Consider the following 27,329-nt stretch of genomic DNA (forward strand, 5'->3'; position numbering starts at 1 on the left):
CCTTCTTAAACATGGGAGACCAGAACTGCACACAGTATTCCAGGTGAGGTCTCACCAATGCCTTATATAACGGTACTAAAACCTCCTTATCCCTACTGGAAATACCTCTCCTGATGCATCCCAAGACGACATTAGCTTTTTTCACAGCCATATCACATTGGCAGCTCATAGTCATCCTATGATCAACCAATACTCCAAGGTCCTTTTCCTCCTCCGTTACTTCTAGTTGATGCGTCCCTAGCTTATAACTAAAATTCTTGTTATTAATCCCTAAATGCATGACCTTACACTTCTCACTATTAAATTTCATCCTATTCCTATTACTCCAGTTTACAAGGTCATCCAGATCCTCCTGTAGGGTATCCCTGTCCTTCTCTAAATTAGCAATACCTCCCAGCTTTGTATCATCTGCAAACTTTATTAGCACACTCCCACTTTTTGTGCCCAGGTCAGTAATAAAAAAATTAAATAAGATTGGTCCCAAAACTGATCCTTGAGGAACTCCACTGGTAACCTCCCTCCAACTTGACAGCTCACCTTTCAGTAGGACCCGTTGTAGTCTCCCCTTTAACCAATTCCCTATCCACCTTTCAATTTTCCTATTGATGCCCATCTTATCCAATTTAACTAATAATTCCCCATGTGGCACAGTATCAAACGCCTTACTAAAATCTAAGTAAATTAGATCCACTGCGTTTCCTTTATCTAAAAAATCTGTTACTCTCTCAAAGAAGGAGATCAGGTTGGTTTGGCACGATCTACCTTTTGTAAAACCATGTTGTATTTTGTCCCATTTACCATTGACTTCAATGTCCTTAACTACCTTCTCCTTCAAAATTTTTTCCAAGACCTTGCATACTACAGATGTCAAACTAACAGGCCTATAATTACTTGGATCACTTTTTTTCCCTTTCTTAAAAATAGGAACTATGTTAGCAATTCTCCAATCATACGGTACAACCCCTGAGTTTACAGATTCATTAAAAATTCTTGCTAATGGGCTTGCAATTTCTTGTGCCAATTCTTTTAATATTCTTGGATGAAGATTATCTGGGCCCCCCGATTTAGTCCCATTAAGCTGTTTGAGTTTCGCTTCTACCTCAGATATGGTGATGTCTACCTCCATATCCTCATTCCCATTTATCATGCTACCATTATCCCTAAGATCCTCTTTAGTCTTATTAAAGACTGAGGCAAAGTATTTGTTTAGATATTGGGCCATGCCTAGATTATCCTTGACCTCCACTCCATCCTCAGTTTTTAGCGGTCCCACTTCTTCTTTCTTTGTTTTCTTCCTATTTATATGACTATAGAACCTTTTACTATTGGTTTTAATTCCCTTTGCAAGGTCCAACTCTACTTGACTTTTAGCCTGTCTCACTTTATCCCTACATATTCTGACCTCAATAAGGTAGCTTTCCTTACTGATCCCTCCCTTCTTCCACTCCCTATATGCTTTCTGCTTTTTCTTAATTACCTCTCTAAGATGCTTGCTCATCCAGCTTGGTCTACAACTCCTGCCTATGAATTTTTTCCCCTTTCTTGGGATGCAGGCTTCCGATAGCTTCTGCAGCTTTAATTTAAAATAATCCCAGGCCTCCTCTACCTTTAAACCCATAAATTCTTCAGTCCAATCCACTTCCCTAACTAATTTCCTTAATTTTTGAAAGTCAGCCCTTTTGAAATCAAAAACCCTAGTTGCAGATTTATTTTTGTTAATCCTTCCATTCAGTTTGAACTGAATTAGCTCATGATCACTTGAGCCAAGATTATCCCCTACAACCATTTCCTCTATGAGGTCCTCATTACTCACCAAGACCAAATCTAAAATGGCATCCCCTCTAGTCGGTTCAGCAACTACTTGCTGAAGGAATCCATCAGCTATCGCATCTAGGAAAATCTGAGCCCTATTATTATTACTAGCACTCGTCCTCCAGTCTATATCTGGGAAGTTAAAGTCTCCCATGATCACACAGTTTCCATTAGTATTTACTTTATTAAAAACATTAAAAAGGGCTCTATCCATATCCAAATTAGATCCCGGCGGTCTATAGCACACCCCAAGCACTATCCCAGGGGAGGCTCTAATAGTTTTCTTCCCCAATTTAATTGTTGCCCAGACAGACTCAGTCATATCCATTTCATCGCTTCTTATTTCTTTACATTCTATCTCATCATTGATATACAATGCTACTCCACCACCTTTACCTTTATTTCGGTCTTTCCTAAACAGCACATACCCTTCAATACCTGTAGCCCAGTCATGACTACTATTCCACCAGGTCTCTGTTATACCTATAATATCTGGTTTCACTTCCTGCACCAGTAACTCTAGTTCCTCCATTTTGTTACCTAGGCTCCTTGCATTAGTGTACAAACATCTTAATTTTTGCTGTTTGACCTCACTCACATTCTGTACCCTATTAGGCACGGTTATTTTACTACCAGTATAACCTATTAGACTTGTATCTACACTGCCCTTCCTCCTACCTACAGCTGTATCCATTCTTACTTCATTTTCTTTCCACTCTATGCTAAATTCTGGCGTGGAGATTACCTGGACATCTCCCAACCATCTCCCCCAAATTCCTAGTTTAAAGCTCTCTTAATCAGTTGTGCCAGCCTCCATCCTAGAAGTCTATTTCCTTCCCTACTCAGATGAAGTCCATCCCGAGAGAACTGTCCTCTATCCATGAATGCCTCCCAATGGCCATACATCCCAAAGCCCTCCTTATAGCACCACTGCCTAAGCCATCTATTGATAGTCATAATCTTGTCACACCTTTGTTGCCCTTCTCTAGGAATAGGCAGAATCCCACTAAAGATCACCTGAGCCTCAATTTCCTTAAGCGTCCTCCCCAGCCTAGCATAGTCTCCCTTAATACTTTCCAGCGAGAATCTAGCCGTATCATTTGTTCCCACATGAAGGATAATTAGGGGATTCTTTCCCGCTCCCTTTAGAATCCTTTTCAACCTCAGGTCTACATCCCGTATCTTAGCACCTGGAAGACAGCACACCCTCCTATTTTCTGGATCAGCTCTGGTTACAGGCCTATCTATTCTTCTCAGTAAGGAGTCCCCAATCACATAGACCTGCCTTTTCCTAGTGACGGTGCTATTCTCCAGTCTATCCCCTGTTCCCTCTGGCTGCAAGTTCTTTCCATTCCCATTCTCCCTTGTAATCCTTTTTAACCCATCCTGTATCCTCCTGGGGCTCATATTTGGTGTAATCTCCATTAACTCTTCCCCTTTTCCTATAGGACTAACCGCTCTTCTCTTCTTCCTTGCCCTATCACCTTCAGTGACTACCTGCTGAGCCCCTTCTTCATTTTCCAACTCTGCAAACCTATTCTGAAGCTCTATTTCTCCTTCACTAGCCCGTCTTTTCCTCTGCCTAGTTCTTTTAGTCACATGCTTCCACTGACCACTTTCCTCACCCAGTCTCCCCTCAGAATTCCCTAGTCCTGCTTCCATCTGCAAGTCTGAGCTTTTCCCTTCAGATACCTCATGTCTTTGCTCCATAATCTGCTCAAACCCCTTCCTAAACTCTACCAGACTTTCCACCTGCATCTCCAAACCTCTGATCTTTTCCTCCATCAGCTCTATCAGACGGCATTTCATGCAGAGAAAACTCTTACCAGGTGCCCCCTCCAGGATCATGTACATACCACAGCTTCCACATCCAGTCATCTTCATTGTGTCATCTGCTACATGGGTCACTCCCACTGCCACCTCTGAATCTGTCATAGCCTTCTCCTCCAACAGAACTCCCACTCAAACTCCCCTGTTTACAGCTCTGTTTGCTAGCTCCTGTGCCGCTGCAGCTGTCTGTGATCCACTATCACCCCACATCCTTTTCAGCAGTACTACCCCCTAGCCAGTTATTTATCATTTTGTAGGTATACATTTGGTTTTTTCCTTCCTAAGTGAAGTACTTTGCACTTGTCTTTATTTAATTTAATCTTCTTGTATTCAGACCAATTCTCCAGTTTGTCAAGGTCATTTTGAATTTTAATCCTGTCCTCCAAAGTGCTTGCATCCCCTGACAGCTTAGTGACAGGTTTCAGAGCAGCAACCGTGTTAGTCTGTATTCACAAAAAAGAAAAGGAGTACTTGTGGCACCTTAGAGACTAACCAACTTATCTGAGCATAAGCTTTCGTGAGCTACAGCTCACTTCATTGGATGCATTCAGTGGGATGAAGTGAGCTGTAGCTCACAAAAGCTTATGCTCAAATAAATTTGTTAGCCTCTAAGGTGCCACAAGTACTCCTTTTCTAACAGCTTAATGTCATCTACAAATTTTATAAGCATACTCTCTACTCCATTATCCAAGTCATTAGTTAAAATATTGAATAGTACTAAACCCAGGACTGACTTCTGTAGGAACCCCTCCCAGTTTGACAGTAAACCACTGATAACTCTTTGAGCACAGTTTTTCAATCAGTTGTGCCTCCACCTTATAATAATTTAATCTAGATCACATTTCCCTAGTTTGCTTATGAAACTGCTAGGTGGGACTGCGTCAAAAACCTTACTAAACTCAAGATATGTCTACTGCTTCTTGCCTATTCACTCAGCCAATAACCCTGTCAAAAAAGGAAATTAGGTTGATTTGGCAAGATTTCTTGTCAAATCCATGCTGGCTATTTGTTATAACCCTATTATCCTCCAGGTGCTTACAAATTGATTGTTTAATAATTTGTTCCAGTATCTTTCCAGCTATTGAAGTTAGGGTGACTGATCTATAATTCTTTGGGTCCTCTTTGTTCCTCTTTTTAGAGATAGGTGCTATGCTTTCCCTTCTCCAGTCCTCTGGGACCTTATCCATTCTCCAGGAGTTCTCAAAGATAATTGGTAATGGTTCTGAGATTGGTTCAGTTAGTTCCTTAAGTACCCAAGGATGAATTTCATCAGGACCTGCTAACTTGCATACATCTAACGTATTTAAATATTCTTTAATCTGTTCTTTCACTATTTTGGCTTGAATTCCTGCCCCTTTGTTGTTAATATTAATTGTGTTGAGTATCTGGTCACCATTAATCCTTTTGGTAAAGACTGAAGCAAAATAGTCATTAAACACCTCAGCCTTCTTGATGTCATCAGTCATTAGCTCTCCTTCACCACTAAGTGGAGGATCTGTATGTTCCTTCAGCTTTCTCTTTCTCCTAATGTATTTATAGAGCCTCTTCATATTGCCTTTTATGGCCTCTGCTATGCATAACTCATTTTGTGCCTTAGCCTTTCTGATTTTGTCCATACATGCATGTACTACCAGTTCCACGCCCTGGTCGTGGGAGCTCTGGGCGCGTGGGACCCCCACAATGAGACAGTGCTGAAAGCGTGCAGAGTCGGTTGACGCTAGACCCGGCTCATGAGACAGCTCATGGTGTCCAACACCATCAGGTGGTCCAGAGACATATGCACCAAGCACATCACGGGACGCCATCAGTACCAGGTTGAGTAAATGAGAAACGTCGGTCAGCGAAATAACCCACTTCCTTCCCTGATGAACCAAGAGATGCACCCCACCCATGTACTTATTTACTACACCAATACTGACTTGGACTCTAAATATATTCTATGGGTGGCGTACCCGAGATCACTTATCCACTGAGTTTTTAAAAACTCCTGTGCCCCAGTCTGGATCTATGATGGTTATGTACTATGTATATATCTTATGAATCGTGTAACTGACACTTGTAACCCCTCATAACCCACGCCTGACCCCAGATGTACAGTACCTTCCTTCTAAACTTGTGTAAATTTGATTTTAAACATTAACTTTAATCAAAATTTTAAATCTGTTCTTTTGTACTTCTTACAATTTGTCCACGTTTCCACTTTTTGTAGGATTCCTTTTTGATTTAAGGTCATTAAAGAGCTCCTGATGAAGCCATATTGGCCTCTTCCTATTCTTCCTATCTTTCCTTCCAATCAGGATAGTATGCCTAGAATGATGCGATAATTCCGTAGGCAATGTAAGGATTATGTGACAGGGTGACAGGTGCTACAACCTTGCACAAAAATGCTGAACAGTTATGTTGTCTGACTCTGGCAGCCAGAATTATACTTTTTCTTTAAATAGATGAGTTATTTCTGTATTTTTTAAAGGTTGTGAAAACCCACAAAACTTTGATCCCAAGATTAAAAAAAAATTTAATTTAAACAATGGTTATTGTAATGGAGATTACAGTCAGGACAGTGAAGCATTTAGATACAAAATACCTATTCCCTTGTAAATGTTAACAAATGGGAAAGCGGCAAAGAGTCGCATATTTATACCTGCCTCTGGAAATTTCCACTACATGCATCTGACGAAGTGGGTATTCACCCACGAAAGCTTATGCTCCAATACGTCTATTAGTCTGTAAGGTGCCACAGGACTCTTTGCCGCTTTTACAGATCCAGACTAACATGGCTACCCCTCTGATACTTAACAAATGGGAAGTTTATCCAAGCAATATTTTTATTACAAGGTATACTTCCATCAGAGAGGGGAGTGCAAACCCATAATAATTTATTCTGAGGTAAAATTCAGTCAGTAGTTTGAAGTGGGGGACTTTTTTCCCTCAGGTAAATTTTTGGTGGGAGTTGGGAGTCTAAGCCATGAACACTTTGGTTCTGAGGTAAATTTTAGTCAGGTAGTTAGCAAGAGAACCACAATGTTTTGATTTCACACATCAGTGTCAGTCAGCAGATCAGTTAAGCAAAGAACTCCACAAAACAACACAAATAGTGTTTTGAAGTATATTTTAGTGAGGGAGACAATTATTTAAACCACAAACAATTTTATTCTGAGGTACATTTCTATCACCAGGGAGTTTTAAAGTAGAAACACTGTTATCCTGAGGTAAATGTTAATCAGATCAGAAAATGTAATGCACAAACACCTGTTTGGCTTTTAGAAACTGGCTGCTCTTTGAGAAGAATCTTTAATGGAGATATGCAGAGCAATAATTGATCCAAAACCACGGTCAAACCCCAACTGCCAATCCAAACTATTGTCCTCTCTCCTGCCTCTCTTCCCTCCTCCCCCAAACAAATGCAGTGGATTAAGATGTTCTAACTCACATTTATTCTATCAACACCTCATCAGTACTACATAAATGTTCAGACCCATACATGCCCCTTTTAGAAACCCACAATGGACATTCTCTTATTTCAGTCTCCGCAGCAGTTCTCTGCTATAAAGTGGAGTGGACTACTCCTTGATTCCTTCCTTGCAGAGGGTTTTGGGCCCTTCCCTCTCTCTCCACTACTACCATAATGTATCCTCCTATTAATAGATATCTGTGGTGGTCTATTGGAATCATAATCTCATTTCAATCACTGCCAAATCCTAATACAACTAATGTTCAGTACAATGAGAGGGTTATTTTTCTCCTGAAAATTTCTTCATAGAATATCAGGGTTGGAAGGGACCTCAGGAGGTCATGTAGTCCAACCCCTGCTCAAAGCAGGACCAATCCCCAATTTTTGCCCCCCGATCCCTAAATGGCCCCCTTCAGGATTGAACTCACAACCCTGGGTTTAGCAGGCCAATGCTCAAACCACTGAGCTATCCCTTCCCCCAAATATCAGGGTTGGAAGAGACACCTCAGAAGATCATCTAGTCCAACCCCCTGCCCAATCCCCATAGATTTTTGCCCCATATCCCTAAATGGCCCCCTCAAGGATTGAGCTCACAACCCTGGATTTAACAGGCCAATGTTCAAACCACTGAGCTATCCCCTCTCCCATCTCTTCATTGCCACTGAATTGCTCTTGAAATTTCAGCTTGTCTAATCTTTGAAGAGTACCTGATACAGGCCTAAGAGAGACACATCGACTATGAGAGAGACAATGTGGCTAAGGTAATATCTTTTATTGGACCAACTTCCGTTGGAGAGAGAGAGAAGCTTTCAAAGAAGCTGCAGAAAGGCTCTGTGTAAGCTCTTTGCTGCATGACAAGCATGGCTTCTGTGCTTCAGCCACTTGACTGAGTCCTGAGAGCAAAGAAGTTCCTATGAACTTTATTAATCATGCCTGTATTGGGTGAGATACGTTCACACAGGAATCTCTAAACTCCCAAGTCTTATCCTGGCACATGGAGCAGAACTGTACTGTACTGGTACATTTTGCTGAGTTTACCAAAAATTAAAAGTAAAAATGGAGGAGAAGGGGCACTTAAGCCAAGTCCTGTTTTGACATCAGTAATTGTCAAGTAAACCCCAAGAAAGCCCAAACAACTTTTATTATGAGGTAAATTGTGTCAAGGCAGGGGAAGAATTTAAATGACAAAACACTTTATCTCAGGTAAAGGTTAATTCAGGTGGCAGTTTAACCTACAAACATGTTTTTTTCTCAGGTGGTAAATGTTAATGAGGGAGTAGTTTAGCCAAAAAATATTTTTATTCTGAGGTAAAGTTCAGTTAGAGAGGAGAGCTGAAACCCATAACTAATTGATTCTGAAGTAAAGCTTAGTCAGTAGGTTGAGAAGGAGGACATTTTCCCTCAGATAAATGTTTGCTGGGTGATGGAAATTTAACCCACAAACACTTTGATTCTGAGGTAAATTTTAGTCAGGTAGTTAGCAGTGGAGCCACAATGCTTTGATATTTTTGATCAGGTATATGTAGGTCTGCAGGTCAGCTAAGGAAAACAAGAAAAACAAAAAAGAAAAACAGTTTTCTGAAGTATATTTTAGTGAGGGAGAAAGCAGTTTAAGCTGCAAACAATTTTATTCTGAGGTACATTTTCATCACCAGGAACTTTTAATCTAGAAGCACTGTTATCTTAAGGTACATATTAATCAGGACAGAAAATATAATGTACAATAACTGTCTGAGATTTAGAAACTAGCTATTCTTTGAGAAACCACCCCACTCCTTTTTGTTTGGAGCAAGAAGTTTTAAGGGAGAGATGCGTCACGTCCCAACTACCCTTCTAACTCTTTTCCATCTCCTCCCCCTTCTTGAATATCATGCACTGAAAAGTTCTGATTCATACTGTTATTTTCAACTACACATTTATAAGTGCACAAATGTTCAGACCAATACACACCCCTTTTAGAAGCCTACATTGCACATCAAAGTATCACAGGTACTTTTGAAAAATCTATTTAAAATACTAAGGAGATTCCCAGTTTAAAAATTCAATTAGTGTGAACTAGAGATTATAAATATTTAACATTACTTATGAAAATATTCCCCAAGGAATATGTTGTTGTTTTCTCAAAAACATAAAATAATAATTTTAAAATGTAGAATGCTCAGAAATGTACAGTTAAGGTCATGCAAGGCCATTTTGCTTTCATCAGATTATGTTGGCCCCAAAGTTATGGTTCTGTTAAAATCTGCACGAACAAATAATCATAAAGATATACAATCTTCTTAGTTTGGGAATAAAACTGCAACCCCTCTGCTAAAATAAAGTAAGAAAGTACATAATTAGTAACTCTGTAGTTCTCTGTTACCATAAAAATTACTGGTAGTTTAATCTGCCATATTGTTTTGTTTTATATGCACAGATGTGGTTAAAATAATGAGATTATCCAAACTCCCATAATCTTCCAGTAGATACAATGAGATTACACATACTTTTGAAGTCTTCTGTAGTGTGAACAAGATTAAATACATTTAAAATAGCTGCACAGGTAACCAGATCACACACATAACCATACATGTTTAGTGAAATTCTTTTATATGAATCTCTTTAAGAGCATACAAGTCTTTTGAATCAATACATTAATGATTGGCAATTTTTAGTGTAAATATGTTTTAAAATCTTTTTGTGGGTATCATTGTAGGTAACATTTCTACACATAAGAATTACTTCCAGACAAGAGCTTCTGACCAAGAGTAAACTTTTTTGTTCTTTTTAAGAGCTCCCCACTAAATACTAAAGGAGGACTTGTGGCACCTTAGAGACTAACCAATTTATTTGAGCATGAGCTTTCGTGAGCTACAGCTCACTTCATCAGATGTTTACCGTGGAAACTGCAGCAGACTTTATATACACACAGAAATCATGAAACAATACCTCCTCCCACCCCTGTCTCACAATAACAACAATTCAGTCTTTCTTCAAGAGTTAACTTTTCTGCTCACATGTTAAAGAAGTAACAGAAAATGTAAAAAGCATACATAATAGCGCCATCTGGTGGCTCCCCAAATAATATTATATTCTCTGCATCTTCCTTAGTTGAGGAAAGAGCATAATATCCTGCTTTTGTGTGTGTTTTTTCCTTAAGGACCTGATCTAGTAAAAGACTGGCTAGCAGCCTGACAAATATTTAACAGAGCTCCAAAAATATGACACAGGGCAGAAACCCAAGAATGATACTAAGAGCCTGCTTCTGCTCTGTTTGCGCACGCAGTTAAGTGAATGGCACACACAGTTAAGTGAACAACAGCTAGTTTTTAAAAGTTCTTGTTCACAGTTGTATAATAACCACCTGTGACACATGGCTAGAAAGGGTTAAACATCCTGAAAAATAAATAACCCACAGAAGACATGTGGGGAGATAATGTTTGTGTTTTTGTGTATTTACATATGTATGAGTAGGGTCAACAATGTAATAAACAATCCCTGTCCTTGCTGCATTCTGATAATTCAGAAGTCAAAAGAAGATCCTAGCATTTAAATGAATTGTAAACATGGGATATCTCAGTGTTCATCTCTCTTTGAAATGTACTGTGAATGGTGGAGGAAAAAGCATATGGCCTTATGTTAATTCGTATAGCTAAGTACTGGTGATGGACCTCCTTCAAAGTCATCCTAATTACCTTTTGTTCTGTGAGGAAATCCCAACTTGTCAAAGAGGACATGAAATTGTATAAAAGATACTTGGGTCCTGATTCTGTCATCTCAGATCTGCTTAGACTTCATCAGGGGAAGTTTGAATCGCAAGGCTGAGGTCCCAGTTATGCCGGTATGCCCTGAATATGAGATTTGGACAGTGGACTATGACCTATGAACTGAATTCTAAAGGAACTCTTTGCAACTGCAAAGCTCACCATCTCTGCTGTGAATCTGAACCTCAACAAATTGAACTCATGTCCGTATGTATATTGATCTTTTAACAATATTCTCTCTTTAGTTTTTTAATACATTTTAGTTTAGTTAATAAGAATTGGCTGTAGCGTGTATTTGGGTAAGATCTGAAGCATTCATTAACCTGGGAGGTAATGTGTCCGATCCTTTGGGATTGGTAGAACCCCTTTTAATGTGATGAAATAAGATTTACAGAAATTTTCATCATATTTGACATGGGTACCTGAATGGAGGCCTGAGGCTGGATCACTTTAAGGGAACTGTGTTGTTTGGACTTCTGAGTAACCAGTAAGGTAATAAAGAAGCTGTTTTATGCTGGCTTGGTAAACCTAACTATGGGAATATCCACCAGCTTTTTGGGGTTTGGCTGCCCCATTTTTTGCAGTTCACCCTAATTGAGTGACCATAGCTGGCTCTTCACTAGGACCCGGTCACAGTGGTGTAGTTGTGCTTGGATGCACATTACCACAGGTTAATTGGGTTTTTGGATCAGAACCACATGCTTGTCAAAATTTAATGTTGATATTGGGGAGTTTAAGGGTTAAAAATCAGTTACGGTGAGTGACCCGTGATCGAGATCCTGACAGAAAAACCTGGTAGAAATGTGCTTACAGAGAGGGTTGTATTTTATGCAAAAGGCCCCAGAGCAGAAACTGAAAAATCTATTAATTGCCAGTGATAAGGAAGCAGACCCAGCAAAAATGCTTGCAGTGAGAAACCAGCACCTAGAACTTGAACAAAAGCAAAAAATAGCTGATTTGGAAGGAGAAGTTGCTGAAAGAGAACGTCTGTGTTTTGAACACAAACGAAAAATGGCATATATTCGATTGCAGGAACTAGAAGCTAAGGCAAAAGTGGACAGACTTAAAGTCCTACTCAAGAGAATAAAGGAACAACAGGAATTGTATCATCCTGAAAAACCAACTCCTTTCAACAGCAAAGATGGGGATAGAATCTATCCAGTTTGTAACAATGTTGGTATGTGTTTGACTCTAAGCAGTTGTCTGTGTGTAACCAAATTTACCTCAACACTGCCATCTTTTATGTAAACGCTTTTACAGTGAGCTCGGGTGAAGTAACCCCATAACTTGTGCAGAGAACGTAAAAGTCAACGGTAAAAGCTGTTTAGGGCAAATTACAGCTTCTAACATCACACTTGTTAAAGCAGATCTTGTTAAAGAGGAAGATTATTTAGCAAATAAGAGTGTGACTATTGTAATCCTCTATGAGTTTACTGTAAGTGTGCCCTTAACCAGAATCCATTTTGAATGGAATGGTGTTAAACATGAAGTTATAGCTGGTGTTAGAAAGTTATTGCCTAAGGATCTTTTGACTGGGGATGATATTAAAGCTTTGTTCAGTCAAGTTGATGACATAAACCAGTCATGGGAAAGAAATAATCCTGAACCTGTGTCTACTAGGGGCAAGGATTTGCCTATGGATGTTTGTCTAAGGAAGATGGCTGTTTATCTGTGCAAAGAGGCAGTGCATATGTGGAAGAAATTTCTGAGTGTCTGTCTGGTATCTCAGAAGTGAATCTGGCATTAGATGAGGCTCAGGAAGATGTTTCTCTAGAGCAAATTAAAATTGGTGATCAGGTTAAAGCCCTAACAGAGGAAGGAAGGGGTACATTCTTGGTGAGTGATACATTGTTGGCTAGTAAAGCTTGGAAAAGTTAAGTGTGACCCAGGTAAAAGTGATGTGCTTAAAATAGCTCTGTGTAATATGACACTATTTGTGGAAAACAGCAGTTTATCTGTTAAGGGAGGGAAAGGCAAAGAGAGTTTAGATGAGCATAAGCAGCCTTCTGAGCTGATGGCTTTGTCTAATCAGCAGTTTGGGAAGGCAAGGTTAGTGGAACATGAGTATCCCTACACCTTAACTATTACCAGTGTGGAGAATTGTGACAGTGAAGGAAATGTTTCTGTGTCTGTTAGGGGTAATGACTTGCCTATGAAGGGAGCTACTCCAATCTCCAAGCAATTGTCCGTGAACAGCCATGTGTGCTGGGACAAAGGAAAGGATATCTTAAGCCTGTCTGTTAAAGGGGAATGTTTCTCCAGCTCTTTTCTGTCTGTAAAGCAGACAGAAGAAGCCTGTCTGCCTATGATGGTTGAAAATTTATCAGATGACCCAGAGTTGATTCTGGATACAACTAAAGCCCAGGAAGGAAGTGGTCCTAAATTTGTGTCTGCTAGGGATGATGACATTGTAACTAGGTTGCATCCAGTTAATATCATAAATAGCTCCCAGAGACCAAGCGATTCTGGTGCTTCTATTTTGCCTGTTGCTAGTATGTTGCTGGGGAAAGATATGACAACTTTGTCTGATCACGTTGATATCATCGAAAGGACACAAGGAAAGCATGAAGGTGATTTGACTATGTTACCCACTGACAGTGTGGAAACTTGCAACAAGGAAGAGAATGCTTCTAATCTTGTGACTATGAAGACTAGCAGTTTACCTGAAAGGGGGTTTTGTGAAAATCCTCCTGATGGCACAGAGGTGATTCTGGATTTAAGGGAAACCCAGGAAGAGTGTTGTTGCTCAGGAAAATATTCCTTTAGAGCAAGACCTAGGTGAAAAGGGTAAGGGCAGAATTTCTGTGAAAAATGGGTTGTTGCTTAGAAAGATTCCTGAAGAGAAAAATCTTCAGGGTAGGTTTTGCAAGCAGTTCACTGCAACTGATGGATGTGGAAGTGATTTGATTGAATTAACTCAGGGTGAATCACTGTATGGAGAAAGCAACAGTTTGTTTGGGAGACTTGTTTCAGTTCCTAACTGCCAGAGTCTTTCTGAGGTGTATAGATCCACTGACTTTGGTTTGGAAAGGCCCTGTGTGGATAGCTTTGAGAAGGTTTTAGATGGAATGAAAATTGTCAGGGAATTTGAACGTCCCTATGACCAAGTGGCTGTGCTTGACCAGCTGGTTGGGAAGACAATGTTGTTGGGACAGGAATGTCTGTATTGAGGAAAGGTTGGGTTACTGGTTTTCAGAGCAGAGAACAGCCTTATGACTGAACTCACAAGGATGCAGGGGAGAGCAAGCAAACAAAACAAGGGTTCTCACTGATCACATTGTGCCTACCAATGTGACATAAACTGATTGGATCTTTAATTAACTGAAAATAATGGCAGAAAAAGAGTTTATTTTCCTAAACTTTTACTCTGCAAAAGCAATTGTGTGTCCTCCAAAACAATGGTATGTCCTTTGAAAAGTTCCAAAACTCCCCCTCCCCACTTTTTTTTCAACCAGCAGCAGTGAGAAGTACTATGGCCTAACTACTTATCCCCCAACAACTTATTTGAGTGCTCTTTTTACAGGTTAAAAGACAATACCATTGTGTTTTCCATAGCAAAAGGCATAATAAACGTATATAGATGAGAACATGCAGTATCAAACTTATCAAAAGCCACAGAGATAAGAAACAGTTGCTGATACTGGACAATATACAAACAATTCCACATGCCAGAAAATAAGGAAATATGTATGAAACCAGCTAATCCCAAAATACACTGACTAAATTTTTACATTTTACAAAATGTTGCATACCTCTCAAACCATGATTGATTGAAACATTTGCTAAGGAGTATAGTGTGCAAAACACACAAGAGGCTAAATTATATCTCCTACCATGAATAGAGCAGTGGGGTGGAGAAATAAAGGGGATATAAGGGTCCTGGTGATGTCAAGGAACTATGACGTGATCGGAATAACAGAGACTTGGTGGGATAACTCACATGACTGGAGTACTGTCATGGATGGTTATAAACTGTTCAGGAAGGACAGGCAGGGCAGAAAAGGTGGGGGAGTAGCACTGTATGTAAGGGAGCAGTATGACTGCTCAGAGCTCCGGTACGAAACTGCAGAAAAACCTGAGTGTCTCTGGATTAAGTTTAGAAGTGTGTGCAACAAGAGTGATGTAGTGGTGGGAGTCTGCTATAGACCACCGGACCAGGGGGATGAGGTGGATGAGGCTTTCTTCCGGCAGCTCACGGAAGCTACTAGATCGCATGCCCTGATTCTCATGGGTGACTTTAATTTTCCTGATATCTGCTGGGAGAGCAATACAGCGGTGCATAGACAATCCAGGAAGTTTTTGGAAAGCGTAGGGGACAATTTCCTGGCGCAAGTGCTAGAGGAGCCAACTAGGGGGGGCGCTTTTCTTGACCTGCTGCTCACAAACCGGGTAGAATTAGTGGGGGAAGCAAAAGTGGATGGGAATCTGGGAGGCAGTGACCATGAGTTGGTTGAGTTCAGGATCCTGACGCAGGGAAGAAAGGTAAGCAGCAGGATAAGGACCCTGGACTTCAGGAAAGCAGACTTCGACTCCCTCAGGGAACGGATGGCCAGGATCCCCTGGGGGACTAACTTGAAGGGGAAAGGAGTCCAGGAGAGCTGGCTGTATTTCAAGGAATCCCTGTTGAGGTTACAGGGACAAACCATCCCGATGAGTCGAAAGAATAGTAAATATGGCAGGCGACCAGCTTGGCTTAATGGTGAAATCCTAGCGGATCTTAAACATAAAAAAGAAGCTTACAAGAAGTGGAAGGTTGGACATATGACCAGGGAAGAGTATAAAAATATTGCTCGGGCATGTAGGAATGTTATCAGGAGGGCCAAATCGCACCTGGAGCTGCAGCTAGCCAGAGATGTCAAGAGTAACAAGAAGGGTTTCTTCAGGTATGTTGGCAACAAGAAGAAAGCCAAGGAATGTGTGGGCCCCTTACTGAATGAGGGAGGCAACCTAGTGACAGAGGATGTGGAAAAAGCTAATGTACTCAATGCTTTTTTTGCCTCTGTTTTCACTAACAAGGTCAGCTCTCAGACTGCTGCGCTGGGCATCACAAAATGCGGAAGAGATGGCCAGCCCTCTGTGGAGATAGAGGCGGTTAGGGACTATTTAGAAAAGCTGGACGTGCACAAGTCCATGGGGCCGGACGAGTTGCATCCGAGAGTGCTGAAGGAATTGGCGGCTGTGATTGCAGAGCCACTGGCCATTATCTTTGAAAACTCGTGGCGAACCGGGGAAGTCCCGGATGACTGGAAAAAGGCTAATGTAGTGCCAATCTTTAAAAAAGGGAAGAAGGAAGATCCTGGGAACTACAGGCCAGTCAGCCTCACCTCAGTCCCTGGAAAAATCATGGAGCAGGTCCTCAAAGAATCAATCCTGAAGCACTTGCATGAGAGGAAAGTGATCAGGAACAGCCAGCATGGATTCACCAAGGGAAGGTCATGCCTGACTAATCTAATCGCCTTTTATGATGAGATTACTGGTTCTGTGGATGAAGGGAAAGCAGTGGATGTATTGTTTCTTGACTTTAGCAAAGCTTTTGACACGGTCTCCCATAGTATTCTTGTCACCAAGTTAAGGAAGTATGGGCTGGATGAATGCACTATAAGGTGGGTAGAAAGCTGGCTAGATTGTCGGGCTCAACGGGTAGTGATCAATGGCTCCATGTCTAGTTGGCAGCCGGTATCAAGTGGAGTGCCCCAAGGGTCGGTCCTGGGGCCGGTTTTATTCAATATCTTCATAAATGATCTGGAGGATGGTGTGGATTGCACTCTCAGCAAATTTGCGGATGATACTAAACTGGGAGGAGTGGTAGATACGCTGGAGGGGAGGGATAGGATACAGAAGGACCTAGACCAATTGGAAGATTGGGCCAAAAGGAATCTGATGAGGTTCAATAAGGATAAGTGCAGGGTCCTGCACTTAGGACGGAAGAACCCAATGCACAGCTACAGATTAGGGACCGAATGGCTAGGCAGCAGTTCTGCGGAAAAGGACCTAGGGGTGACAGTGGACGAGAAGCTGGATATGAGTCAGCAGTGTGCCCTTGTTGCCAAGAAGGCCAATGGCATTTTGGGATGTATAAGTAGGGGCATAGCGAGCAGATCGAGGGACGTGATCGTTCCCCTCTATTCGACATTGGTGAGGCCTCATCTGGAGTACTGTGTCCAGTTTTGGGCCCCACACTTCAAGAAGGATGTGGATAAATTGGAGAGAGTCCAGCGAAGGGCAACAAAAATGATTAGGGGACTGGAACACATGAGTTATGAGGAGAGGCTGAGGGAGCTGGGATTGTTTAGCCTGCAGAAGAGAAGAATGAGGGGGGATTTGATAGCTGCTTTCAACTACCTGAAAGGGGGTTCCAAAGAGGATGGCTCTAGACTGTTCTCAATGGTAGCAGATGACAGAACGAGGAGTAATGGTCTCAAGTTGCAGTGGGGGAGGTTTAGATTGGATATTAGGAAAAACTTTTTCACTAAGAGGGTAGTGAAACACTGGAATGCGTTACCTAGGGAGGTGGTAGAATCTCCTTCCTTAGAGGTTTTTAAGGTCAGGCTTGACAAAGCCCTGGCTGGGATTATTTAACTGGGAATTGGTCCTGCTTTGAGCAGGGGGTTGGACTAGATGACCTTCTGGGGTCCCTTCCAACCCTGATATTCTATGATTCTATGATTCTATATGTGAGCAATTTTGGCACTCTAGGTTTGGTGGCTGGAGTAATGGGAGTGGAATATAAGCGTTCTGGAAGTAGATGATGGACTCAGCACCAGACACTAGCCTCCAGACACTGTACTACAGACACTAGCTAGTGCAGAGGAGGTTGTGTACACCCAACCAACCCCATGTACCCAACTCATCGAGACACCATGGACACACACTTTGGAGAATGCATCATCACTGGCTCTGGGGGCACAAGTAGTTGCATTATGGCTTTGTCACTGCAGATATGCTGCAGGGAAGGAACACATTGGTAATACATGCTCCCCCGCAATGGATCCGTTCAAGACAGCCATCTGACCTCTAACATGCCACATCAAGGGACCTCACTAGTCTGTTAGATTGTTTGTTTTTCTATTATCTGGAACAGTATGGTTTTAAGCTTGTGAGAACAGGGCTTCTTTGAAGGATAAATAAGCTGAGGTGGAGGGATTATTGTCAGACAAGGAAGAAAAATATTTTGAACATAAGAACAGCCATACTGGGTCAGATCAAAGGTACATCTAGCCCAGTATCCTGTCTTCCAACAGAGGCCAATGCTAGGTGCCCCAAAGGGAATGAGCAGAACAGGCAATCATCAAGTGATCTATCCCATTGCCCATTCCCAGCTTCTGGCAAACAGAGGCTAGGGACACCATCTCTGCCCATCCTGGCTAATAGCCATTGATGGACCTATCGTCTATGAATTTATCTAGTTCTTTTTTGAACCCTGTTATTGTCTTGACCTTGACCTATAGTCCTCTGGCAAGGAGTTCCACAGGTTGACTGTGCATTGTCTGAAAAAATATTTCCTTTTGTTTTAACCTGCTGCCTATTAATTTAATTTGGTGACCCCTAGTTCTTGTGTTATGAGAAGGAGTAAATAACACTTCCTTATTTACTTTCTCCACACCAGTCATGATTTTATAGACCTCTATCATATCACGCCTTAGTCGTCTCTTTTCCAAGATGAAAAGTCCCACTCTGAAACCAGTCTTATTAATCTCTCATACAGCAGCTGTTCCATACCCCTAATCATTTTTGTTGCCCTTTTCTGAACCTTTTCCAATTCCAATATTTCTTTTTTGAGATGGGGCGATCACATCTGCATGCAGTATTCAAGATGTGGGCATATCATGGATTTATAGAGAGGCAATATGATATTTTCTATCATATTATCTATCCCTTTTTTAATGATTCGCAACATTCTGTTCGTGTTTTAGACTGCTGCTGCACATTGAGTGGATGTATTCAGAAAACTATCCACAATGACTCCAAGATCTCTTTCTTGAGTGGTAACAGCTAATTCAGACCCCATCATTTTATATGTAACTGGGATTATATTTTTCAGTGTGCATTACTTTGCATTTATCATCATTGAATTTCATCTGCCATTTTGTTTCCCAGTCACCCAGTTTTGAGAGATCCTTTTGTAGCTCTTTATAGTCTGCCTGGGACTTAACTATCTTTAGTAGTTCTGTATCATCTGCAAATTTTGCCACCTCACTGTTTACCCCTTTTTCTAGATCATTTATGAATGTGTTAAATAGGACAGGGCCCAGTACAGACCCCTGGGGGACACCACTATTCACTGCTCTCCATTCTGAAAACTGACCATTTATTCCTACCCGTTGTTTCCTACCTTTTAACCAGTTACCAATCCATGAGAGAACCTTCCCTCTTATCCCATGACTGCTTACTTTGCTTAAGAGCCTTTGGTGAGGGACCTTGTCAAAGGCTTTCTGAAAATCTAAATACCCTATATCCACTGGATCTCCCTTGTCCACATGTTTGTTGACCCCCTCAAAGAATTCTACTAGATTGGTGAGGCATGATTTCCCTTTATAAAAATCATGTTGACTGTTCCCCAACAAATTATGTTCATCTATGTGTCTGACAATTTTGATCTTTACTAAAGCTTCAACCAGTTTGCCCGATACTGAAGTCAGGTTTACCGGCCTGTAATTGCCGGGGTCACCTCTGGAGCCCTTTTTAAAAATTGGTGTCACATTAGCTATCCTCCAGTCATTTGATACAGAAGCTGATTTAAATGACAGGTTACAGATTACAGTTAGTAGTCCTGCAATTTCACATCTGAGTTCCTTCTGAACTCTTGGGTGAATACCATCTGGTCCTGGTGACTCATTACTGTTTAGTTTATCAATTTGTTCCAAAACCTCCTCTAATGACACCTCAATCTGGGACAGTTCCTAAGATTTGTCACCTAAAAAGAATGGCTCAGGTTTGGGATTCTCCGTCACATCCTCAACCGTGAAGACTGATGCAAATAATTCATTTAGTTTCTCTGCAATGGCCTTATCATCCTTGAGTGCGCCTTTAGCATCTCGATTGTTCAGTGGCCCCACTGGTTGTTTGGCAGGCTTCCTGCTTCTGATGTACTTAAAATTTTTTTTGCTATTACTTCTTGAGTCTTTGGCTAGCTGTTCTTCAAATTCTTTTTTGGCCATCCTAATTATATTTTTACACTTCATTTGCCAGAGTTTATGCTCCTTTCTATTTTCCTTACTAGGATTTAACTTCCACTTTTTAAAGGATGCCTTTTTGCCTCTCACTGCTTCTTTTACTTTGTTGTTTAGCCATGGTGGCTCTTTTAAATGTTTTTTAATTAGGGGTATACATTTAAGTTGAGCCTCTATTATAATGTTTTTAAAATGTTTCCATGCAGTTTGCAGGGATTTTACTTTTTGTGCTGTACCTTTTAATTTCTGTTTAACTAACCTCCCCATTTGTGTAGTTCCCGTTTCTGAAATTAAATGTTACAGTGTTAGGCCGCTGTGGTGTTTTCCCCACCACCACAGGGATGTTAAATTTAATTATATTATGGTCACTGTTACCAAGTGGTCCAGCTATATTCACCTCTTGGACCTGATCCTGTGCTCTACTTTTGCCAGTAGGGAGTATTCCATCCTTATGGTGAATCAGAATATTTTTAACATGTACACAAGTAAATATTAATGTGTGGTTGTGATCTAAAATGTGATTGTCAAACCTTATAATTTTTTTCTAAAATCATATGATTTGTCAAAAATAGTATACTAGAGTAGCACTCTGTATAAACTGTAGGTTTTTTGAACCACATAAAAGATCCCATGGCACTATTCATAAGGTTTGCCTTGGGTTTGCCTTGGTATCCTTGGCCAAATTCCTCTTCCCTTCACTGTTATCTGTTTGCCCGCTGATGTGTCTGTATCCAGTGTTTGGATGTTCTGCTCTCAGAGAATGTAGGGTGTTGTTTGATTAAAAACTCTCAGGGAGTTAAAACTATCCTACTTATCTGAAAGCAAATAGATGGCCTGGAGGGAACTGCAACAATATTCTTTCCATAGACATAATGCCCAGATGCCCTTTCCTTTCCACAGCATCATTATGGGTTTGACTAATGACAGATTAAATAAGAGGGGAACAGTCTGAAGTATCACTAGCAGATGACCCTTGATAGATCTGATAATCTAATTTAAACATGTATCTACAGCATATTTATATGCAATGGCTATGTTTCGAGACTAAGAATTTTATCTTCTCATCCAACAGAGTCCCATCAGCTTACAAGTGGTAAAATGACTGACCAGCCTTGATAGCCCCCAGTCAGTTTTAGAATTGACTGTTTCTCACTATGAGGAACAGTCAATCTACTTTGCAGAGAATGATAGTTCAGATGACCTCTCAGGAGCCATAGAAGTGTCACGGCAGGAGGGAAGGAAATGCACCATCCTTCCTGAGTTTCAGCCATTGCCCTATTTGGATGCTTAGATTCTCTTGGAGAGATGTGCAAACAAGTGGAGAATGTCTGGGTCCATTATTGTTGGAGATTAATAATGCCCTTTTATGAGAGGGACACCAGCCATTTCAGACCTGGTCCTGGCTGCGTCTCACTGGTTGGTGATCTGCTTGGGACAATGGACAGAACTGCAAGTACCTAGCAAGGGCAGAGGGAATCACTTCAAAGTGGTTCTGCTTGTTCCTGTCAGAGATATCCCAGATGGTGGTGATGGGAGACTTCTCTGCCTTTTTTAGAGCTCTCAGTCATGTCATTCTTATTGGTCAACATTAAAGTGAAACTACTGGGGAAAGACTGTGAGGTAGTATGGGTTACAATGCCCATCAATACATTGATGGTTCAAGTCTGCCTAGTTTCCTACAGCCCAGACAGAACTGTTTCATATCCTCTTAATATCTGGCTGAGATAGGGACCTGGAAAACCTTTTGACTCAATGTGGATAAGATGGAAGTGATGGTGATTGATAGGAGAAAGCATTTTAAAGTCTGACCACCCATTCTCAAAGGGCTTTGGAATATCAGGGTCTTATAGACTCATCTCTGCTCCTGGATTCTCAGATAGCAACAGTGCTGAGAAACACCTTCTTTTAGCTGACCAAAAGATTGTGACTGTTCCTTTTGATGCAGAGCTCATCACAGTTATCCAGGCCTGTGTCCCTTCTAGTACTAGAAGGCAGCAATGCCTTCTACCTGAGACTAATCAAGTAGGCAACTCAGAAGCCTCAACTTGTGCAAGATGTAGGTGCCTGCCTTCTGAACAAGGTGGACTAGGGAGCATTAAAGACCAGAGGTTCTCACCTTGCACTGGCTGCTAGTCAACTTTGAAGTGAGATTCTAGGTTCTGGTCACCATCTACAATGACTTAATGGGCTAGGACCAATCATGCCACATATGTTTGTCCAGAATGCCTATGCTGTCACAAAGATGAGGCTTCAGGGAGCTGGGGGAGGATATTCTTGGTAGTAGGCCATCTCCGTGAGAATTAATTTCTGCTAGAAGCTCTCCTGCCTTATTTACCCAAGCCTGGTCACATTCAAAAAGTGTTGTAAGACTCATCACTTTGTACAGACGTCCTGCTAACTCCCAGCTCTAGTGCCCCAAGCATTCTGCCTATTGTCAATGTTCTCCTCATCTCTGTCCTTTAAGACGAGGAGCTGTGGGAGCCATGGGGAATTTGCTTCCTATGCTAGGAGATCATTTTGCTTTTAATCTAAGACAGGTAAAGTGAGCCTAGATATTACAGTGATGGGTATCTTATAAATGTTTGCAATAATTAATTATAATTTAACAGTTAGTGACTGGATCATTGATTCTCATTATTCCTTGAAGACAACAAGGAATATTGTACATACTTTTCAGGACTGACATGGCTGTCTATATGTGTGAAAGGAATGAGAAAGCAGGGAGAAAGAAAGGAAACAGGAGAGAAGCAGTGTGACTGTGGCCCTGGGAGGGAGCCATGGGAGCTTTTTTTGGGCAGAGTACTTAGTGAGAAAGCAGGCTTGGATTTCTGAAAGAAACACCTGACTCGTATAATCAATTTTTCTTAACAGAAACAACGCAGCAAGGGTCCAAATATTGGCTAGCTATTTGGGCCCTATACAACATTAGGAATTTAAATTGTTCCTATCACCACTGTATCTGTGCATTAACAGAATAATCTAAGCAAAATATGGTCACCTCTGTTAATATGTACAGTCTCTCAAGGGATGCAGTTCCTACCGTTTGGTACATTTAATTATAGAATGATTAAAATACTATATTGTGTGCTGAAAGGAATAATCGCACACTGGCAGGGGAACAGGCTGAATGACCTAGTATGATTTTTCAGTCTGGTGCTTCCACAACTCTGTGAAAATGAGACTCCCTTTGATCAGCCCTATCTCTTACCTTGTATCCCTGAAGTGCCAATGCACACCTATGCTCCAGAAGATAAAACTGAATTATCATATGCAATAATTGCACTTTTTTTTATCTATTGCTGGAAAAGAAACAATAAATCTCCAAGTGCACAGTGTCCTTGGGAAGATCTCAGTTGACCTTGGCTGGGGTGGCAACGACAGGCTGCAGGTTTAGCCGAGGTTGGAAGCGGGGGCTGCTCTGAGCAGAAAAGCGGCAGGGCTCCTGCATGAGCGGAGATGCGGGCCTGCGGGTTGTGTGCGGAGTGCATGGGCAGGGCAACCAAAAGAGTACAGTCACGGCTACAGCAGATTTCAGAGGAACAGCCGTGTTAGTCTGTATTCGCAAAAAGAAAAGGAGTACTTGTGGCACCTTAGAGACTAACCAATTTATTTGAGCATGAGCTTTCGTGAGCTACAGCTCACTTCATCAGATGAAGTGAGCTGTAGCTCACGAAAGCTCATGCTCAAATAAATTGGTTAGTCTCTAAGGTGCCACAAGTACTCCTTTTCTTTTTGCGGCTACAGCAGAGAGACCCACGCAAGGCGGCAGCAGCGCTACGCACCCGTTCCCCTACCGTAGGCCAGGGGGCCGGTGGGAAGCAGAGCCTGGGCGCGCGCGTGCTCAGTAAGCACTCCCAACCCCAGGGTTCGCATGATGACGTCAGGACAGGGCGTGCACGTGGCCCTAAGACCAGCTGGAAGCTGGCGCTGCTGTAGCCGCTAGAAAATCGCTCTCGCTCTCTGGAGTCTCCCGGGGAGGCTGAGGGCGGCTGGGGCTGACTGCCCTTGCACCATGTTACTGCAGCCGGAGAGGTATCAGCGAGAGTGGCGAGAGCTGGAAGAGGAATTTCAGCAGCTCCAGGTGATGGGAAGCGGCAGGGTTTTGCAGAGAGGCCAGCCAGTGCTTTGTTTTGGGATGCGGGGGGAAAGCTTTTGCTTTGTTGTGTGTATGCGTCCACACCCCTTTGTGTCCCTGAGCTATGCTTTAAGAGAGGGTTGGGACCGGGCCCCATCACAGCCAATGGGCTTCTGATGCAGGACTCTCTCAAGCTGGGTCATGCTGATAGAGAGGAGGAGATTTGAAAAACCTCTGTTAAAAAACCCAAACTCTTCACCACCGACAGAAGTGGTGTGTATTGGGGTGGAGGTGTCCTTTTTTAAAAAAATGTATAAAAATTAATGATCTTCCCTTGGCCTTCCCCTATGAGGGACACGCTCTGCAGCTGGAATGAGACCTGGCAGTTCTGATTATCTCTAGTATCCGATGAACCTAGGCATGCATTAGAGGAAGCCTGTGATTGGTAACTGAGGAGGGAAAGCCTTGGGATTTGCCATGCATGGAAGGATTAATGTTGTGTATCCGCTAGCTATAGCCCTCCTTTCGCTCACTGTGGCTAATAACTTTCTGGAGAAAGTAAGGCTGTAGAACGTCACATTGGATCATGGATGCAATGCTTGTCAGTGAGGAGAGAAACTACTTGCATAAGGATATTTATTTTTTCTAGAGAAAACTACTTTCTGTACAAAAAGATAATTCTGATTTTTTTTTAATTGAACAGTTTCTGACAAGCTCTTGGATTTATTCTTTTTGGCATATTTTCATTCTGCTTGGGATGAAATAATTAGCTGAACAGCAATATTTAAAAAAAGCCTACAAACGCTTCAGTGGTAGGTAATATCCTTAAACTTTTTTAGAGTCCATTAGTCAGCCTTTCAGTTTCTCATGATATCTGTTCCAATTGGAGAGTGTATTATTTAACTTTATTTATGGGGTGATTATTGCAGTGTTAGGAGAGAGAATAATTTATTTTATTATGAATAAAAAAAATACTATGCATAGAACTGTGTTTTTTGAATACAACAGCCAAATTAAAGCTCTTTTGGCATCCCCTGTATTAGTTCTCCTGTAAATCTCAACCGCAATACTTTATACCTATATTTGCTGGGGAAGGGGAATTTACGTTATAAGCCATATGAAAAGGTGTTCACTTGATGATTACTCTTCCAGATGCTGGTTTACATTTTGTTATATTAAGCTTGAATTTAATCTGATTCACTCCTATTAGTGCATTTTGGTTTCCAGAAGATCAGATTCTAGCAGCTTGTGGTTTCTGTTGCTGTTTAGGGAATCTATTGTAGTTTGAGTCTTGGCATTGAAGATTTATTAGGAGGTAGGGTGGATGAGATAATATCTCTTATTGGACCAACTTCTGCTGGTGAGAGAGACAAGCTTTCAAGCTACACAGGAAGCATTCACCTTAGCCCATTCTTACCAGTTATTCTATGGTTCTAATGTTATTTCTTAAATTGCAGAAAGGCTGTTTCTGCTGCTTACTGTAGCTGTATTCTGTGTGGAGAAAAGCTGAGAAAGCATTTCATGCAGATGTAAGTGTGGGGATCCTGTAGTACTTCAGCACAGAAGTGGCTAGTCTTGGCGGTAATGCTGGAGTAACTCCATTACTAAACATGGCTCTTAACATTTATTACAATGATGAAACTTTAATGCAGGGTTGTATGTGAATATATGTGAAGGGAAGGAGGTGAGGAAGGAGTCTTAGTGCATTGTTGCCTGCATTAAATGACAGTTAAATAGCAAGCCTGGGCAGGCAGATGTGATATGTAATTTACATGCGTTCATATGTTACTGCTGTAAAATGTCCTAGGTGGGCAATGCGTAACTTTAGGAAAGTTGTGTGGACTATGTAGTTTCTGTAGTACCTTTTGTATGCAAGATGGATTACGAATGGTGCCCACGTATGCTGTGGATCTCTGTATGTCAATATCTTAAAAAATGCAGCTACATACATGGTGAAAACTAGGCTCATTATTTACCAGATCCAGCAACACTATACAATAATGTAGAGAAGGAACTGTGGGCAGTTCGCCCACATGCCACTACATAGCCTTAGTGTCTGGCATGAGGAAGCATGGGGTGGATATATGTAAAGGCACTGTATTTGTATGTGGTGAGGAGGAGCATTGAGTGGTGGTGTTTTTTTTTTTTAATGAAAAGTTATTTAGCTGTCACCCTAAACTTCTGAGATGATTAAAGTCCCTGTGGTACTACTTGCAAGAGTAAGTGTGTGAGCCCCAGTGCTCCACCAAATTCGGCAAATCACATTTATTGCAAATCACATTTCTGGCAATTCACAGCGCTGAATAAATAATTATTCTATTCTAGTTAGTTTAGAGTTGTTAGGAATATGGTTTATAGAGGCATACTTGGACTCAGTGACAGCTAGAGAACACTCCCTTTAGACAAATTTGTGTCTCTGTCAGGTCTGGTAGGGACAAACTGGGGAAGCCCTCCGACATCAGTAAAGAACTGACTTCAACTCCTTAGCCATATGGCAGTGTGCACCTTTGTGACCTCTGCTTGTTCAAAAATTGGTTGAGGACTGCCTATTCTCTGACCAGGGATGCATTGGATAGGCAGGTGCTGGTCCCCTTGCAAGTAAAGAACTCCCTAAACTGGTGGAATCAGCAGCTCCATGTCTGTGTGGGCATCCCTTTCTTCTGCCCAATCCCATCAGTGACTCTAATGGTGGACGCATGCCTGTTAGAGTGAGGAGCCCATCTTGGCACCCGCACTTTTCAGGGCAGATAGGCAGTCCATGAAACTAGTCTCCACATCAATCTGGTGGAGCTTAGGAGAGTCAGGAATGCGTGCCTCAATTTCCTGCTCTTCATCAGGGGCAAAGCAATCAGGGTCATGATGGACAACATGTCCTACATGTTTTATATCAACAAGCAGGGAGAAGCAAGATCCCCCTCCTTGTGTGATAAAGCTCTGGAAGTGGTGCATAATTAACCATATCCAGATTTCAGCTGCCTACCTTCCTTGCATCCAGAACACACAGCTGATGCCCTCAGTAGACCCTTCTCCTATGACTAGGAATGGGAGCTGGACATTTAGGTCCTACCAGATGTATTCCAGATATGGGGATGGCCAGAGGTCGATCTTGTTCTCAAAGGTGTCAAAAAGAAGTGTCTTCTTTTCTGTTAAACAGGGGGGTCTTGGTCACCCGCTCCCTGGGGGATGCCTTCCTTTTACTGCAGAAGAAGAATCTGTTCTTTTCCCCCCACAACACTCCTAATTCTAAG

At 41.7% G+C, this 27,329-nt stretch overlaps 2 protein-coding genes across 7 annotated transcripts in view; one reads left to right on the forward strand and one right to left on the reverse strand.

The window, feature by feature from the left end:
- MORN3 (MORN repeat containing 3) overlaps window positions 1–27,329 on the reverse strand; it is a 67,657-nt gene that overhangs the window by 27,645 nt on the left and 12,683 nt on the right. Inside the window, exon 1 of one of the 2 annotated variants that reach the window (XM_073313496.1) lies at window positions 23,215–23,315. The exons of the other annotated variant lie outside the window; for it this stretch is intronic. The gene's annotated coding sequence lies outside the window, so the exon portion shown is untranslated. Of the gene's footprint in view, window positions 1–23,214; window positions 23,316–27,329 lie in introns of those variants that run through there. 2 annotated transcript variants of the gene reach the window in all.
- Window positions 23,857–27,329, forward strand: part of TMEM120B (transmembrane protein 120B) — a 41,269-nt gene continuing 37,796 nt past the window's right edge. For 2 of the 5 annotated variants that reach the window (XM_073313489.1, XM_073313490.1), the window contains exon 1: window positions 23,861–24,087. In XM_073313489.1, coding sequence (XP_073169590.1) covers window positions 24,019–24,087 — 69 coding nt within the window. In that variant the 5' untranslated portion in view covers window positions 23,861–24,018. Of the gene's footprint in view, window positions 24,088–27,329 lie in introns of all 5 variants that reach the window. The other 3 variants (XM_073313488.1, XM_073313491.1, XM_073313487.1) reach the window with 3 other exon arrangements.

The sequence above is a fragment of the Lepidochelys kempii genome, chromosome 15, assembly GCF_965140265.1.
Source record: "Lepidochelys kempii isolate rLepKem1 chromosome 15, rLepKem1.hap2, whole genome shotgun sequence".
NCBI classification, from domain to species: domain Eukaryota; kingdom Metazoa; phylum Chordata; order Testudines; family Cheloniidae; genus Lepidochelys; species Lepidochelys kempii.